At 35.9% G+C, this 15,426-nt stretch overlaps 1 protein-coding gene across 5 annotated transcripts; it reads left to right on the forward strand.

Moving 5' to 3' along the window:
* Positions 1 to 6,463: 6,463 nt before the first annotated feature.
* On the forward strand, positions 6,464 to 14,633 carry LOC137742775 (vacuolar fusion protein MON1 homolog). 5 transcript variants are annotated; one of them, XR_015953195.1, is made up of 16 exons: positions 6,464 to 7,200; positions 8,360 to 8,439; positions 8,584 to 8,655; positions 8,793 to 8,832; positions 9,338 to 9,439; positions 9,625 to 9,746; positions 10,333 to 10,465; positions 10,593 to 10,684; positions 10,988 to 11,069; positions 11,187 to 11,251; positions 11,392 to 11,694; positions 11,802 to 11,893; positions 12,335 to 12,399; positions 13,368 to 13,479; positions 13,563 to 13,609; positions 14,271 to 14,633. XR_015953195.1 is itself a non-coding variant. In XM_088679461.1 (15 exons), the coding sequence occupies exons 1-14, from the start codon at positions 6,712 to 6,714 to the stop codon at positions 13,461 to 13,463; spliced, it is 1,833 nt and encodes a 610-aa protein (XP_088535587.1). In that variant the 5' UTR covers positions 6,464 to 6,711; the 3' UTR covers positions 13,464 to 13,479; positions 14,271 to 14,633. The 5 variants fall into 5 exon arrangements, 4 of the variants coding, with proteins under 4 accessions (XP_088535587.1, XP_088535586.1, XP_088535588.1 ...); XM_088679461.1 differs by lacking the exon at positions 13,563 to 13,609; XM_088679460.1 differs by lacking the exon at positions 13,563 to 13,609 and having other exon boundaries at positions 13,368 to 13,459.
* The last annotated feature ends 793 nt before the right edge of the window (positions 14,634 to 15,426 follow it).

A 15,426-nucleotide genomic window follows, 5' to 3' on the forward strand; every position in this document is an offset into this window, starting at 1 on the left:
AGTTTTGTAATGCAAGATATTCAAACCATATGTAATGCATGTTTTAAATTAATCTAATCTGCTGGAATGAAAAATCTGAATTATAGAGATATTCTAAACTACTCGGAAATTCTTTAACCTATGGACAACCTTAATTATTTTTGAAACATTCTTATAGTGGGAAATAGACTTCTTTTTATGAGCAAACTTGGTATAAGTCCAATTATGCAAGTCATTATTGGGTTCAGTCCACTTTGTTGGGTTAGTTCCATTCGTTGATTATCCACATCAGTTTACTTTTATCATCTTTAACTCAATTTTAGGATTAACTAGACAAACTAAATATTGTTTCTCCTACTCCCAGTTCCGTATCTCAAGTTTTTCTTCTAGCTCCATCATAGGTTAAGTGTACTAACTAATTTATGTTGTAAGTACTATATATATACACATCATCAAATACAATGGCAAAGCCAAAAATCGAAGCCAGGAAGGGCTTTGAAGCCATATGAAAGAAATTTGACAAAAAGTAATATCACGAATGGGAGAAAAAAGGTTCATTTTTTAATAGTGCAAAGAAATTTTTTAATTAAAATAGAGTAATGGAGTCACGAAAAAATAAGATTGAGATAATTATATCATAAGTACCAAACTTCTTTATAAGTTCCTACATTGACGTTGAACAAAAATTAATAATCATGGTTCAAAACTGCAGCTATAAAAAAAAAAAATTCAAGATAAATTCTTCCTTTATTCCATACATGTGTAGTAAAACAATACTCTATCATGCGAAATGGTCAACTAACTAAGAAAGGCTAGTTGATAGAAGGCTTTGGTTTCATAACAAACTATTGTAAAACACATTTTTTTTATCAATTAGAGAAATATAATAAAGCTAACTGGGAGCAAACGCATATAAATCAAAGAATACATAGTATTCAACTAAAAGCACACAAGAAACTTCAGGATAGGCACGGGCCTCTCCTGATCCTCAAGTAGCTCCCCCACTGATCAAATATAGTAGTATGAATGTATAAACGTATGAAGTTTAAATTTTTTTGAACTACTTTCATGGATGATAGGTAGATTAAGTTTTTTTTTTATTTTTGTATATTCTACTTCCATCACAGGTTAAATGTATTTAATCAACCTTTAGCGTAGGTCAGTAATGTTCACCAAAGGTCCTCATGTGAGGACATGTGAAGTCCTCTTTCATTTGAACTTTTAAATTAATCTGATGATGGATTATTCAATAACCTTAAATTATCACAGTTACAATTGATTAATCAATATCTTTAAATTATCGTTGTTACACCCTAATAAAATAAAAAAAGGGTCCACACGTGAAACCCTTCCGTCTTCTTGTCTTATCCGTCTCTCTCATCTCCACCCCTCTCTCTGCCTCCTCCCCCTCCCTCTTTGTCTGAATTTTTTTTTTCCATTTTTGCGAATGAAAAAGGAGAGAGGAACAAAATGAAGATTTTGTAAATACATTGCAATTAAACAAAAATACTAGATGTTAGGAACAAATACTTCGGAAAGGAAATAAGTTTTTCACTTTGATTTGATTTTCACATTATTAGAACACCTACCAGAAGCATAACAAGATTTAGAGATTCAAAAGGAACCATGCACCTGTCGCTACAGCAGTTCCGATAATCTTCAATGTAACCTAATTCCAACAAACTTAGGGATTTTGATAAATGTCTGCAAGGCCACTCATTCGGACCCCATCGACGATTGTGGTGCGGAATCTAAAACATGCGTGAGATGAAGAATTCTTCTTGAATGATTGAACTTTGGAGAAAGACCTCTCGGACCGAGTACTCAAACACAAATTATAACTTGGGGATGTGTGTTGCACTGCTGCTCATGCAAAAAGCTTAGAAGAATAGAGACAGGTAGGGGAAGAAGATGGAAAGGTTTCACAATTGAACTTTTTTTTATTTTTTTTAGTCGGGATTATTATTTTGTTAGGGTTTAAAGTGTTACAGGAATAATTTGAGGTTATTGATTGATTAGTGCACCATCAAATTAATCTAATGGTTCAAATGAAAGAGGATCTTGCAGGTCTTCAAAATGAGGACCTTAGGTGAGCATTAATATATTGTTGGTATCATACGATGACATATAAATTTTCTTTTAATTATTTTTTTTTTTGTCAAATGATAGATTTGTTAGATTACGGAGCCAACGGGGTCTGATGTGACATCCCACATCGTCCAGGAGAGTAATCTTTATATGTATATTCTCATCTCTACCAAGCACGAGACCTTTTGGGAGCTCACTGGCTTCGGGTTCCATGGGAAATCCGAAGTTAAGCGAGTGGCGCGCAAGAGCATTCCCAGGATGGGTGACCCATCGGGAGGTTCTCGTGTGAGTTCCCAAAAACAAAACCGTGAGGGTGTGCTGGGGGCCCAAAGCGGACAATATCGTGCTACAGTGGAGTCGGGCCTGGGAAGTGGTCCGCCCCGGGCCGGGATGTGACATCTGAACTCACGCCGTAGTGCAAGGGCATCACTCATCTCCAACATCGTAGTAACCACTTGCTTCTTTTAATTATTTTAAGAAAAGTAGTTAGATCTTCATAAATATTCAAATTAAAAGCCACTTAGTATTACGGTACAATGATATTCCTCTTCACTTATAAGTGAGAGGTCTTAGGTTCGATTCTTGCCAAAGACGAATTTGAACCATATTATTGCTAGCCCATTTTGAGGCTAAACCCACTCCCTTCTCATAGTGTAGATAATATTGTTTGTTCAAAAAAAAAATATTCAAATTAAAATGTGAATAAAGATGCATAACTCAAGAAGTTTAATTCATGATTCTAAAAAACATTAAGCGCTAGTCGGACGGTGGGATGGGGCTAGCGCCTAGGCGGATTTAAGTAAATTTACTATATATCATTAGTACTTTGATGGATTTGATGAAATAAGATACAAGTTCAAATGATACAAATCTGTGGTACTTTAGGAAATATTTTTCAAAGATTATATGAATTTATAGTGCATTTAAAAGGGAATAAAGGTGCCAAATATATGTTTAGAAATCATTTAGCTTTGAAAACAAAATATTTGACCAAAAATAGAAAGTATTTAATCAACAATTTAAAACAATTACATAAATAAAATAAAATAAAATGGAGGGTGGGATGCATAGAAGGGAGGGAGGTGGGGCACCATTAATAACATTCAGTTTTTAAGGTGCTATGTCCCCTCTTTTATTCGCATACAAGCAAATAGGATGCTAGGTGTCCCATTTTAATTGGACAATAGTTTAAAATATATTAAATATGAAAAAAATGAGACCTAATAGTGGGAAAGGGATGGTCACGTGGGGTGTGAATTGAAGAGAGAGAAACTCAATTTTCTCTCTTCTTCTTCCTTTTGTCTTCTTCGTTGGAACTCAAAACCCAGAATACAGACAGTGCTCTGCATTTCTCCTTCCTCACTTTGAAAACAAAAGAAGGAAGTGAAACGCCCAGACCGCCTAGGCCATCTAGTCGCTCGCCTAGGCCGCCCAAGCGCCGCCCGGATTGCCTCAGTGCCCGCCTAACGCCTAGGCGGCTGCTAAGCCGATTTTTAGAACACTGGTTTAATTAAAGAAATTTAATTAGATGAAAAATAGACACTAAGTACTACGGTTTGGTGGTATTCTTCTTCACTTGTAAGTGAAAGATTTTAGGTTCAAATCTCGTGGATGGCGAATTCGATATCCAATTAGGTTGCCTATTGTGCGGCTTAGCCGAATTCCTCCTCCTCTTAGTATAAATATTTATATTGTAATACTAAAAAAAAAAGTTGAAAAATACGACACACTGAATCCGATTACAAATCAATTTTTTAGACCTAGATCAAATGTATTTTTTTTTATTTTTATTTTATCTATAAATCTTTTGCTTTTTCGATAAGGTTATTTAGTGGATGGTTGCAAGGCATCCCAATTATCCATGTTCAGATAGTTGGTTAGGTTTTTAATTCAATCCGACATCAGATCTTGACAATTAAGAAGACACAATTTGATCACACCTGAAATCTTAATCCCTTCACGTGAAAAATCTATAAAAAAATATTGAGAAAAAAAATACCTCCAACAATTATTTTCTAAAGTTGCAAACTCTAGGAAGGAAGCTTGCCTACCAAACAAGTAATGGCCACCCAAAAAATACTATGAGAAATAAAAATACCTACATGAATTTAAAGTTCAAGCTTGGAGGCATTAATTGGTTCAAGTCGATGTAAAGACATATTCGTGCTTGTGTATTTTTTTTGTAGCATAATTTCGTCTTTGTAGTTTTTTTTTTTTTTTTTTAATGTTATATATTCAATTCATCAACGAAGTTGAATTTAATTTTTATTCGGTTCATATGCATCTTCTCAATTGAACAACCAATTGAATGAAGTAATAATGCTAATGAGATCAAATTTGAAGAGCAAAAATGCAATAAACAACACTTTTGCTTATAAACTGCATTGTATCTAAATTAAACTACAATACATGAACGGTTGTGTTTTTTTCATTTATTTATTTATTACTTTCACATTCATAGATATTAAAAAAAAAAAAAAAAAAAAAAGGTCAAGAAAATCTCAACCATGCTACTAAAGCCCACCCCCTTTTCGTATCTCCCCACCCCACTTATTTTGTCACCCACTATTAAAAGTAAAAACAATGAAATACAATCTCAACCATGTTTAGATGGGTAGTTCTGTCATATTATAAATTCCTAACAATAAATAAAAGATAAAATAACAATTAATTTTTTTTTAATTTGTGGAAAAAAATCATGAATTGGGCCTAGTAATACTTATCAATGGATATTTTTTGGTGATACCAATGGGAAAGTTTGAGATGTCATTTTGTATCCTAGTTGGACACCTATTTTTAGAGATTATATTAATTGATTTTCAATTTCAGGGATCATCTTGATGGTGATGGTTAATTTCATGGACTATTTGTGATAAAAATCCGAGAATAAATTTGTAAACAAAATATTTAATTTGAAGTGGTGGAGAAATAAGACATTGGGATGGAAGTAGCAACACTCATAACTAATAGACAAATAAGGACGAAAGGCGTTGAATACTTGGTGAATAAAGCCAAGGACTATTTCATCATCATTAAGCGAGCGTTAAGAACGAATCGACGTTGTCTTGACACAAATGAATGGATGGCTAAAAAAGCTTAGGCAACAGTTTCCTTTTTGAAAAGAAGATTGGAAAGATCTCAACCGTTGATTATTTAGTGGTGGGACTACATATATAGGGTTTACTTTATACGAGCCCCCGCACCGGTTTTATTTAAGTTCCCGCGTTCTCCTAGCCCTCTAGTCTCTTTCATTTTTTTTAAATGTCTCTATCATTTTTTTTAAATGTCTCTTTCATAAGTTTTCAAGTTGGAATCATTTGATTAATCAGATAACACTTTACTGCGATAGCGAAAATTAATAATGTTTATGTATTTTGGTTCAAGTTTAAACTCTACTGAATTCTTTTCCTCAATAACTAAATATTTAACTTACTAATGTTATTGCTATTAAATGAGAGATCTTTATGCGTTGTGTCATATACTAGTCAAATATATACCTACAGTTGTTTGGAACCCTATTAGGGCCTATATTTACTATTCAATGAGATAATTACACGTGGATTAGGAGATGTCTTTCGACGAGATTTCTCATCGAAATCTTGCGAGAAGGATACGAACCACAGGCTAGCAATCATTTGTTGGGCTCGCAAATTACACATGCTCAAGGCAAGCATGGCCCAACAGCCTCATTAAGCCCATCAAGGCCTATTATGGAAAGTAGCCAAACAATAGCTTGTATAGAAGATCCAGCATGATGATGGCACTATTACACCTTAACATGTCTCCTCTTCACTTATAAGTGAGAAATTTTAGGTTTAAATCTCCTGAATGATGAATTTGATATCAAATTAGGCTGCCCATTGTGTGGCTTAGCCGAACTACCCTTCCACTTAGTGTAAAATATGTCGTTGTACTAAAAAAAAAAAAAAACATGTCGTAGACAATATATGAAGTTCAGGTCCAAATCCTAAAAATGGAACGCTGACGGTCTAGTGGTATTCCTGTTCACTTGTAAGTGAGGTCTTAAGTTTGATTCTTGTCAAAACGAATTTGAACTACATTATTAATAGCTTATTGTGAGGTTGAGCGCACCCTCTCTTCCTTAATGTATGTAATATCGTTTGCTAAAAATAATAGGAGGGCTGAGGTTTGTTGTAAATGGGGCACGGGCACAGCACATATGTGCAGGAGAGAAAACCTAATTTATTAGTTATCATTGTGAGGCCAAGCCCATTGTGTTAAACTGATTTACAATTTTGAGAAGCTTTGGGCTTGGTCCAAAAATCCCTTCAACCCGCCCCAACCCAAAACGTATAAAGTCCGAACTTTCTAAACCGACCCGTATCAGTACGCGCCAGGCTCAATTCGGATCTCGGAGCCCCCCACCTACTGGTCAGTGCCGCGTTGGAAATGGAGTAATCTGCAGCAGAGGACACGACAGAACAAACGACTGGTAGACGAACCCCTCTCTCTCTCCTCCCTCCCTCTCTCTCTCTCTCTCTCTCCTCCCTCTCTCTCTCCTCCCTCCCTCTCTCTCTCTCTCTCCTCCCTCTCTCTCTAAGCACACTCGATTGGAGCCCTAATTTCTCACTAACCAAAATTCGCAAAAATTCACCAAAATTCCCAAATCCTTTTTAGTTCTCCATGTCCTCCGAATCGGGAACTTCGACCTCCGGCGACGAAGCCTGGGAGCCAAACCCTAACCCTATCCCCAAACCCCCGGAAGACCAATTGGCCGCCCTCGCATTGTCCGAGGCCGACAGCCATGCAAATGGCGTCGCACATGGATCGGCCGAGGAGAACAACCGCCACGAGATCGAGAACGAGGAGGAGGAAGTCCGGGCTAATTCGGTTGCTCCTGGTTTAGCTGAGGTGGAGGAGGCGAGCGAGGGCTTGCCACGTGGCGAAATCGGCGGTGGTATTGTGTGGGCGAGGACCAATTCGGAGCTGGAGGTTGATGGGCCGTCGAGCCCCAGCAGCAGTGGGTATGCTGGGGAAAGAGGGAGTAGTAGTGCCAGTAGTGGTGCCGGCTCTGGAGTTGATGAGATTTTGGAAGTGAGAAACGATGAGATTGCTGATGGGTTTTCGGATTCGCAAACCCCTTGGGTGCCCGGGAAACGACATATCGATGAGGTATTGCGTTCTAACAACTCCTTGGCCGTGTAATTTGTGTGACAATTATTGCATTGGTTGAATTGCTTGGTCATTATGAGACATGGAATGTAAAGCGAGTTTTAATTGTGCATGAAGTGTAGTATTGAACAATAAAGTAATGATTGAGAGAGAAATTGGGAAGAGAGTTAGGTAATTTCCCTGCGGACTTCTTTCGGAAATGGTATTGGAAAAAGCTCGAGACTTGATTCATTTGTATGTTTGTGTATTTCACTAATTTCAAACTGTTAGAAGATTTGTATGGTAGGTGTGTTGTTTCAATTAGTTGCCTTAGACAAATGTAGGATATACGTTACTTATGCAGGTGCTATGTATCAGACATTGTTGTACGGCTACCTTGGTGCTCTTCTTGACTGAAATAGGTGTAAATAGATTGTTTATTGCTCAATTTTAGATATTAGCATGTACTTATGCACTTGATTAAGGCATACAGATGTTGAATGATAACTTTTTCTTGTCCTTATGATCTTAGTAACTTTTTGGTCTATATGATCAAATATGTTTAGTGTGAGAATGATAGTTGAGTCACAGAGCTGAAAGCCTTGGATTGCAATCTGATAGAGAAAGAGATTGCTCCCTAGCATGGTTAGTGACATAACATAGTGTATATATGTGCTGAGATAATTAGTAATTGGTATTGAATGCAGGATGGTCCTATATGCAAAGTGGGGTTCAGGTCTCTTGTGTATTCGCTAGATTTGTCATACCATTTTCAGATTTTTGTCAAAAGATTAATGTATTTTCCTTGGCTTTTTTTTAATGCAATTCTTTGATTTCTACTGTATATTAGTATGATGTATTAATCAGGCATTCTAGAGTTCTAGGATTGGTGAAATAAATCTCTGAACATTGTTAGATTGCAAAACAAAAGCATAATAGAGAATATTGAAAGAGAGAAAGGAAGTTAAAATGCTTAGTGTATTGCTCATTGTTGTGGTATTTTAGTCCTTAAAGTTTGGTCATCAATTATGCGATATTAAAACACATCAGTGTCTTCTTTTCTCTTCATAAAACAATTCAGCCCCATACCAATCCCTTTAATTTCACTGCTATTTTGGATAAAAAAGTGATTTTCATTGATAACTGCAATGCTTCTGTTTGATTTATAATTGAAGTGCAGGATGATGCTTCCATATCATGGAGAAAGAGAAAGAAGCACTTTTTCATACTAAGTCACTCTGGCAAACCAATATATTCCAGGTTTGTCTCAGGTGACTCGACTATCTGTTTCAAGAAATGCAAAATTTACATTAATGTCTATGCAAAATAGAGTGCAACTACCAGTCTATATTCTGCATTCGTGATATATTTATGTCTTCTTTTGAATTACTTGCTTAATATCAGATATGGAGATGAACACAAGCTAGCAGGATTTTCAGCAACATTACAAGCCATAATTTCCTTCGTGGAGAATGGGTACGTGTCTCAATCATTCTGAATCGAATCCCTCCTCCAATTTCTTAAATTTTGATTATTTGTCTACTCTTACAGATGTACTTTAGTCGAATTATGTAGAAAACGTCCATTGATTTTATTCATTAATTGTTTTACAGTGGGGATCATGTCAAATTGGTTAGGGCTGGGAAGCATCAGGTCTGCTTTGTTACTTTTTTTGTGAAATTTTGTTCGTCAAGTTATTTCTTCTTTAACAGTCCATGATTCCTAGGATGATCATAAGAACTGCCTTCTCATTTTCCTGGTAATATAATCCTGCATGAGTCCTTGTGTATACCATCCCTGAACAGATAACTTTAGTTTTGAACTAGTTGATGGAGCTGTGTTGTCCATCCTGACAGTCTTGGGCAGATGTTGAAGTCTTAGTGATATTTGCATGTTATCCTATAAAAACATATTTGACTAGGGACCTTTGGCTTGTATTTTTTGAATTTTCTCATATGACTTGAAATATGTTATGTTTTTGCTAAAATATATATCTTAAGTGTTTGAAAATAATGTTCATGTGCGTGAAAATACCTAGGTGTTACTTGTGTGGAGGTCTAGAATGACATTATTTGACTGTACATCAACTCACAGCTGTAGGCCTTATCTTTATGGAACCAGTTAAATTAAATTGGCATAAAAATATTTGTATGTTCAGGTGATTTTTCTTGTCAAGGGACCAATTTACTTGGTGTGCATCAGCTGTACAGAAGAGCCTTACGAGTCGTTGAGGGTGCAATTGGAACTTATTTATGGTCAGGTAGCATTGGATCTTCCCCTTCCGCAAAATTCTTTATGCATTAATATTTTTGACTGTTAGGTCATATTTGTTAGTGATTTATTGAATAACCAGAATATTGTTTATGTACTTTCCCTTTTATAGAATAAAAATAGCCTATGTTAGTAACTGCACTTCATTTAATTAGTCACGGTATGTGGATGCAGATGCTACTTATTCTTACAAAGTCAGTAAATAGATGTTTTGAGAAGAATCCGAAGTTTGATATGACACCTTTGCTTGGAGGAACAGATATTGTCTTCTCTTCCCTCATCCACTCTTTCAGTTGGTTTGTTTCTCTGCTTCCTTTGGCATGCCTAACTTGGATATGAATTTTCTTTTGGTGTGAAAAACCATCCCATAAACTCATATGATAGTCCCTGTTTTTAGATGTTTAGATGTTTGCAAGAGCACAAGTAGTATCCCTACATTACAGATATTGTTATTTTGGTGATGAACTATTGTAGTAGTGATAGTAACAGATCATCCAATCTATGTGAAGGGCTGCTTCCCAGGCTGAATTTTATAATCATTTCTAACCTGGTCTGTTTTAAACTGATTGTTCACTTTGAAATAGTATAAAAGTTCTGATTAAAAACCTTTTGTTCTAAAAGCATTTAGAAAAAAATTTGGTAAAACCAATATGCTCTTTAATATGAAGTTTACATAAGCAAAGTCAATCGTATCTTGAAATTATGATATATATCTGTTTTTTTCTCATTTATTTGTTTGTGTTATGACTATTAATGTTTTCTACTTGGTCCTGTTATTACAGGCTGCCAATGTAATTTCCGTTCACACATGCCAAAAATTAAAATTACAAAACCTAAAGCAGAAGATGCTTATAGTACTACTACTTGTTTCTGTGTTTTCAGGAATCCTGCCACATTTCTTCACGCATACACTTGTCTTCCCCTTGCTTTTGCGACAAGGCAAGCTGCAGGTGCCATATTGCATGATGTTGCCGATTCTGGTGTTCTCTTTACAATACTGATGTGCAAGCACAAGGTTCTGTCCTTATGTTAATACTTGAGGAAATCTCTTTTTAAGAATATTTTTTTTAAATATTTTTCATGGCACAGTTGAAAAATCTTTTACAACTTAGTGCACAGTAACAACTTGAAATGGATTGCAGGTTATCAGTCTTGTTGGTGCTCAAAAGGCCTCTCTTCATCCTGATGACATGTTGCTGCTTTCCAACTTTGTCATGGCATCAGAATCATTTAGGCAAGTAGATTAAATTGAATAGGCGTTATGTCTTCCTTTTGGAAACTTACAGGGGATCTGGGATTGAAACTAGTACGATATGATACACTAAATACTAACCAGCTACTAGTTTCAATTTCCAATCCCATGTACTAGTGTCAGTTTCCAATCACGAGATGTCCCATTTTAAAGCACAGGATCATACACAAAAAGTATATGGTACTTTCTTTTCTACTACCATGGTTTCAATTGTGGGTGATTATGTTTTATAGACATTTTCTGCTGCAATAGTTGTATTAATTTCTTCTTTTTGTCTTAATGCAGGACATCTGAATCTTTCTCTCCAATTTGCTTGCCTAGATATAATCCCATGGCATTTTTGTACGCTTATGTCCATTATCTTGATGTGAGTCGCACTTAGGTTGATGACTTGTGTAAATTTAAGTGTACACATTATATACTTTGCCTCATGTTAAGCTTGTCTACTTAAAATATCATGACAAAATACACTTTCTTGTGGCAGGTTGATACATACTTGATGTTGCTTACTACTAGTTCAGATGCCTTTTATCATCTCAAGGATTGCAGGTATACAATAAATTTAGTTTGAAAAAATGATATTTGTGCTGTAGGAGTTCATGTGGCAACATCCTAGCCCATTTCATAGATTGGTAACTTTTTAGCCCAGTTTTTTTTCTCCCTACATAATTTTGTCTCTGATCTTTTAGGATTCGGATTGAATCGGTCCTTTTAAAGTCCAGTGTACTAAGCGAGATTCAGAGATCCATGGTAGATGGTGGGATGCGTGTTGAGGAGTTGCCTCTTGATCCTTTGCCACGTTCTGGATCTTTTTCTCCTCATTTGGGTCAACATACAGTTCCAACAGATTCTCCTGACAGATTCAGGGAACCATATATTGGCGTAGGCGGTCCTGCTGGACTTTGGCATTTTATATATCGGAGTATATTTTTGGATCAGTATGTATCCTCTGAGTTCTCACCACCAATAAGTAGTCCTCGTCAGCAGAAAAGGTGACAGCTGAATCTAACAGTACATTTAAGCATAAAATTGAATCTCCCACAATGAAGTCGTATGTCACTTTTTGTTGTAGAAAGATAATTAATTCTTCTTCTTGCAGATTATACAGAGCGTACCAGAAGCTTTATGCTTCCATGCATGACAAAGGAATTGGGCCACACAAAACCCAGTTTAGAAGAGATGAGAACTACGGTACTTTTGAATATATGCTGCTTCATACATATGCAGAAAGGAAAAGTTGAAACACTGAAATTTTTTGATTTTCTTGACAGAGTCTCATTGCTACATAGTCCAAACTTTGGTGTTTTAAGTATGATTGTACTATTTCAAACTTGAATATTGATGTCGTTTTTTCAAAAGACCAGCATCTAGTAGGCCAGTACTCAAGGTATTTTGAAGTCATAGTTTTTCAGCTAGCCGTTTGTTAGTTGATCCCTTGACATTTATGACTGTAATTAATAAAAAAACCTATGGTAATCAAGCTTGATCATTACTGTGCGTCATTTTTACTGTTGCACATTACATTTTTATATAGGATACCATGGTTGACATTTGCTTCGATTACATCAAACTTGTGTTGACATGCTTGATGATGCTTACCTGATGGAGTTATATGATCATTTGTTTTGTCAGTTTTACTATGCTGGGTCACCCAGGACTTTGAGCTTTATGCAGCTTTTGATCCACTTGCAGACAAGGTAAGTTTTATTGTTTCCTACCCTTTTCCACTATGCAATTCTTGTCCACTTTTACATCTGCCAAAGGGAATAAAAGGGAAAGAATTGATGCTTTTTACTTGCCTTGTTTGGTTTTATTAGACAAAAGGGAGGGAAAATTTTTTAGTAAAATTCGTGGGTCCCAGTTTATGTTAAGTAATATAATTTGCTCACCCCCTCCCGCTCCCCTCCCCCCCCCCCCTCCCGCCGCCTCATTTCTCGGCCAAACCTCCCATGTTGAGTGAATTGCAAATCGTGGGCCCAGTGAAGGGGAATAAATGCAAATCCTTGCCCTTCTGTCCGAATTTGTTCGTTTTCCCATTTCTATAAACCGAATATAGATTTAGGGATGAGTTGACAAGAAAGGGGTTTTTCTGAATGAGGTTTATCACTTGTGGGAACCGTTGGGCTAAATGCAAGGCCAGAAAGATGATTGCTTATCCGAAGGGCTTTATAGTGTTTATCTCATAGGATAGGTGTTGAAATGTGTTTCTGGTTAAGCAGCAGAATAAATGGGCAATGCTAGAGCTTGTCACAAGCGTAATCAACTCATTGGTTATCAACGTTTGGTATGCCCTGCTTATTACCAATAGGCCAACAAAATCTCAAACCGAGTTAATGGGATTGGAGACACTCATAGACAAACGGAGAAATCATGAAACAGAACACCTTAGAAGATACGAACTTGTAGCAAAGTAATAAATAACGGCAATAATGTGAAATGAAGCCGGTGAAAGAATTTGAAGAAAATGAATGTCAGGGCTCCTGGGAGAAAATTGGCTAGGACTTTTATCCTTTGACAAAAGATTTTAATCTCATGTTATTTTTGTTTTGGCTATAATTAATATTTCTTGGAGAAGCCATTTCAAGCTGAATTGGATTTATCCTTAGGTGCATTTTGTTTATTTTCTTTAGATGCCTTCTCAACTTATATTCGTACCGGTTTTCAGGCATTGGCAATAAAGACTTGCAACCGGGTTTGTCAGTGGGTAAAAGATGTGGAAAACGAGATTTTTTTGCTAGGAGCAAGCCCCTTTTCATGGTGATATCCCTTTATATTCTGTAATACTACTGCCTGTACCATAGTTCTGTTCATTTAATAAAATTCAAATCGTCATTTTTGTCATACGCATTTGAATTAGCAGGTGATGTTGGCTCGTAACTTACCACTTTGTTGCTTCAGCTTCAAAAGGTTTGCATTTGCATTTGTCACAGATGTAAAAGCAGTTGCATAAAGAATCCTTTTAACACACGGTTATAAGTTTTTTCACACGCAAATGGCTCCGTTCTGTCTCCTGATGTTTTTATCTTTCCCGGATTGAGGTCTGAAATGTTTGCAAGACCTTTTAGGATCATTTTGTCCGTGTCGCTTGTGCCATCCTGCTATCACAAATTGAGCCCTGTTTCTCTTCTCGTTTAGTTTGTTTGGAGAAACCTTGTTTTCGTAGATCGGTTTAGGGTTAACGTATTAAATTACCATGAACAATGCCCTAATCAGCTCTGCACATTTTGTACTCGTTGCGTTGTATATTTTTGTTTCTTCTTTTTGTTCTTCTGGTACATAACAGGCATTCCTTTTAGATTCATTTCCAAAGCCGTAGTTTATGTATTTAGGGTCTGTTTTGCACTCCTGGAAGGGCTAAAAGCGTTTTCTAGATGAGTGAAAGTTTTTTAGCATGTGCTTTTTCACGAAGCATTTTCAAGTGCTTTTCTGCGAAGCACTCAGTTTATAAAATGGCATATTTGCTTTATACATAAGCATATCCCGGAACCCGTTAATCAATCATAATTAATGCCGATTAACTATACTCGCCTTCTTTAATTAATGTTAATAAAATCACATTATGTGGCAGGTGGAGTTCATCTGTAACAAGAATTATCGCCTATCACATTAGGTTATGCAACACCAATATGCTTATATTTAAGTCCAGAAATAGTGGTGAGTTAAGCCCAAGAAGCACCGATACATTGGAGAGGTCCAAACTTTCGAGTGCATTGGAGATGGCCTAAGAAGAACCGTGTCGATGTCCTAAGAGGCACCGACATGGTCGGAAAATGTGATCGTTTTGGTCTTATTGTTGTTCCTCTTTGAAGACGCTGTGCTCCATACAGAACTTGCTCCAATGACCAAGAGGCCCTCTCTCCTCCTTTTGCATTGACTCCACCACGCGTGGTTTTTGCAGCGTATTTCCTTTAACAAGGTCTGATTTTTCTTTCTTTCTTCTTCTAGCAACGAGTATTTATCAAATATAGCAAAAAATTAACTCCTAATTTCAAAAATATCATTTTTTTATAAATAAAAAAAATCAAATATATCCAAAATTTCACTTAAATAGACATAAATACTCTCAAATTTAACAATTAAATAAATCAAAAGCTTTTTAGTTACTGTCGCCTCAAACTTTGGTCCAACTTCACCTTCGCTTCTACACTCCACCACCACAATCCTTTCCACTTCGACCCTCTCATCATCGACATTGAGCACTACTACGGTTATCGTAAGTGGGAGCAGTAGAATTTCAATCATGCCTTCAATGCTTTTTTTTTCTTACTAATATCATTTTTAGTTTTAAATATAAAAATTGTTTTTAAAGTTAATCCACATGTATTGTGAGACCCACGTGGTGCCATATCATCATACTAACATAGCAATTGACAGAGTTTTCATGAAAAACCTAAAATGATCACGATGGACAAATTCAAAAAAAACTAAAATGGTTCACGATAGACAAATTCAAGAACACTACTATTAATTATCATTAATTGTTAAAAACCAGATTAAGGAGTTATATTAATGTCATGAATCATTTTGGCTAAAAAACCTTTAATTTATTTGATTGTTAAATTTGAGGGTATTTGTGTCTATCTAGGTAGAATTTTAGATATATTTGATAGATTTTATAGGAAGTGGCATTTTTGAAATTAAGGATTAATTTTTTGTTATATTTGATAAATACTCTTTTGTTTTGCAACAGCAACTTAAACAGTAAAGTAAGTAAATTAATTAAT

This window comes from Pyrus communis, chromosome 11 (genome assembly GCF_041283825.1).
Source record: "Pyrus communis isolate YQ-2024b chromosome 11, ASM4128382v1, whole genome shotgun sequence".
Classification (NCBI taxonomy): domain Eukaryota; kingdom Viridiplantae; phylum Streptophyta; class Magnoliopsida; order Rosales; family Rosaceae; genus Pyrus; species Pyrus communis.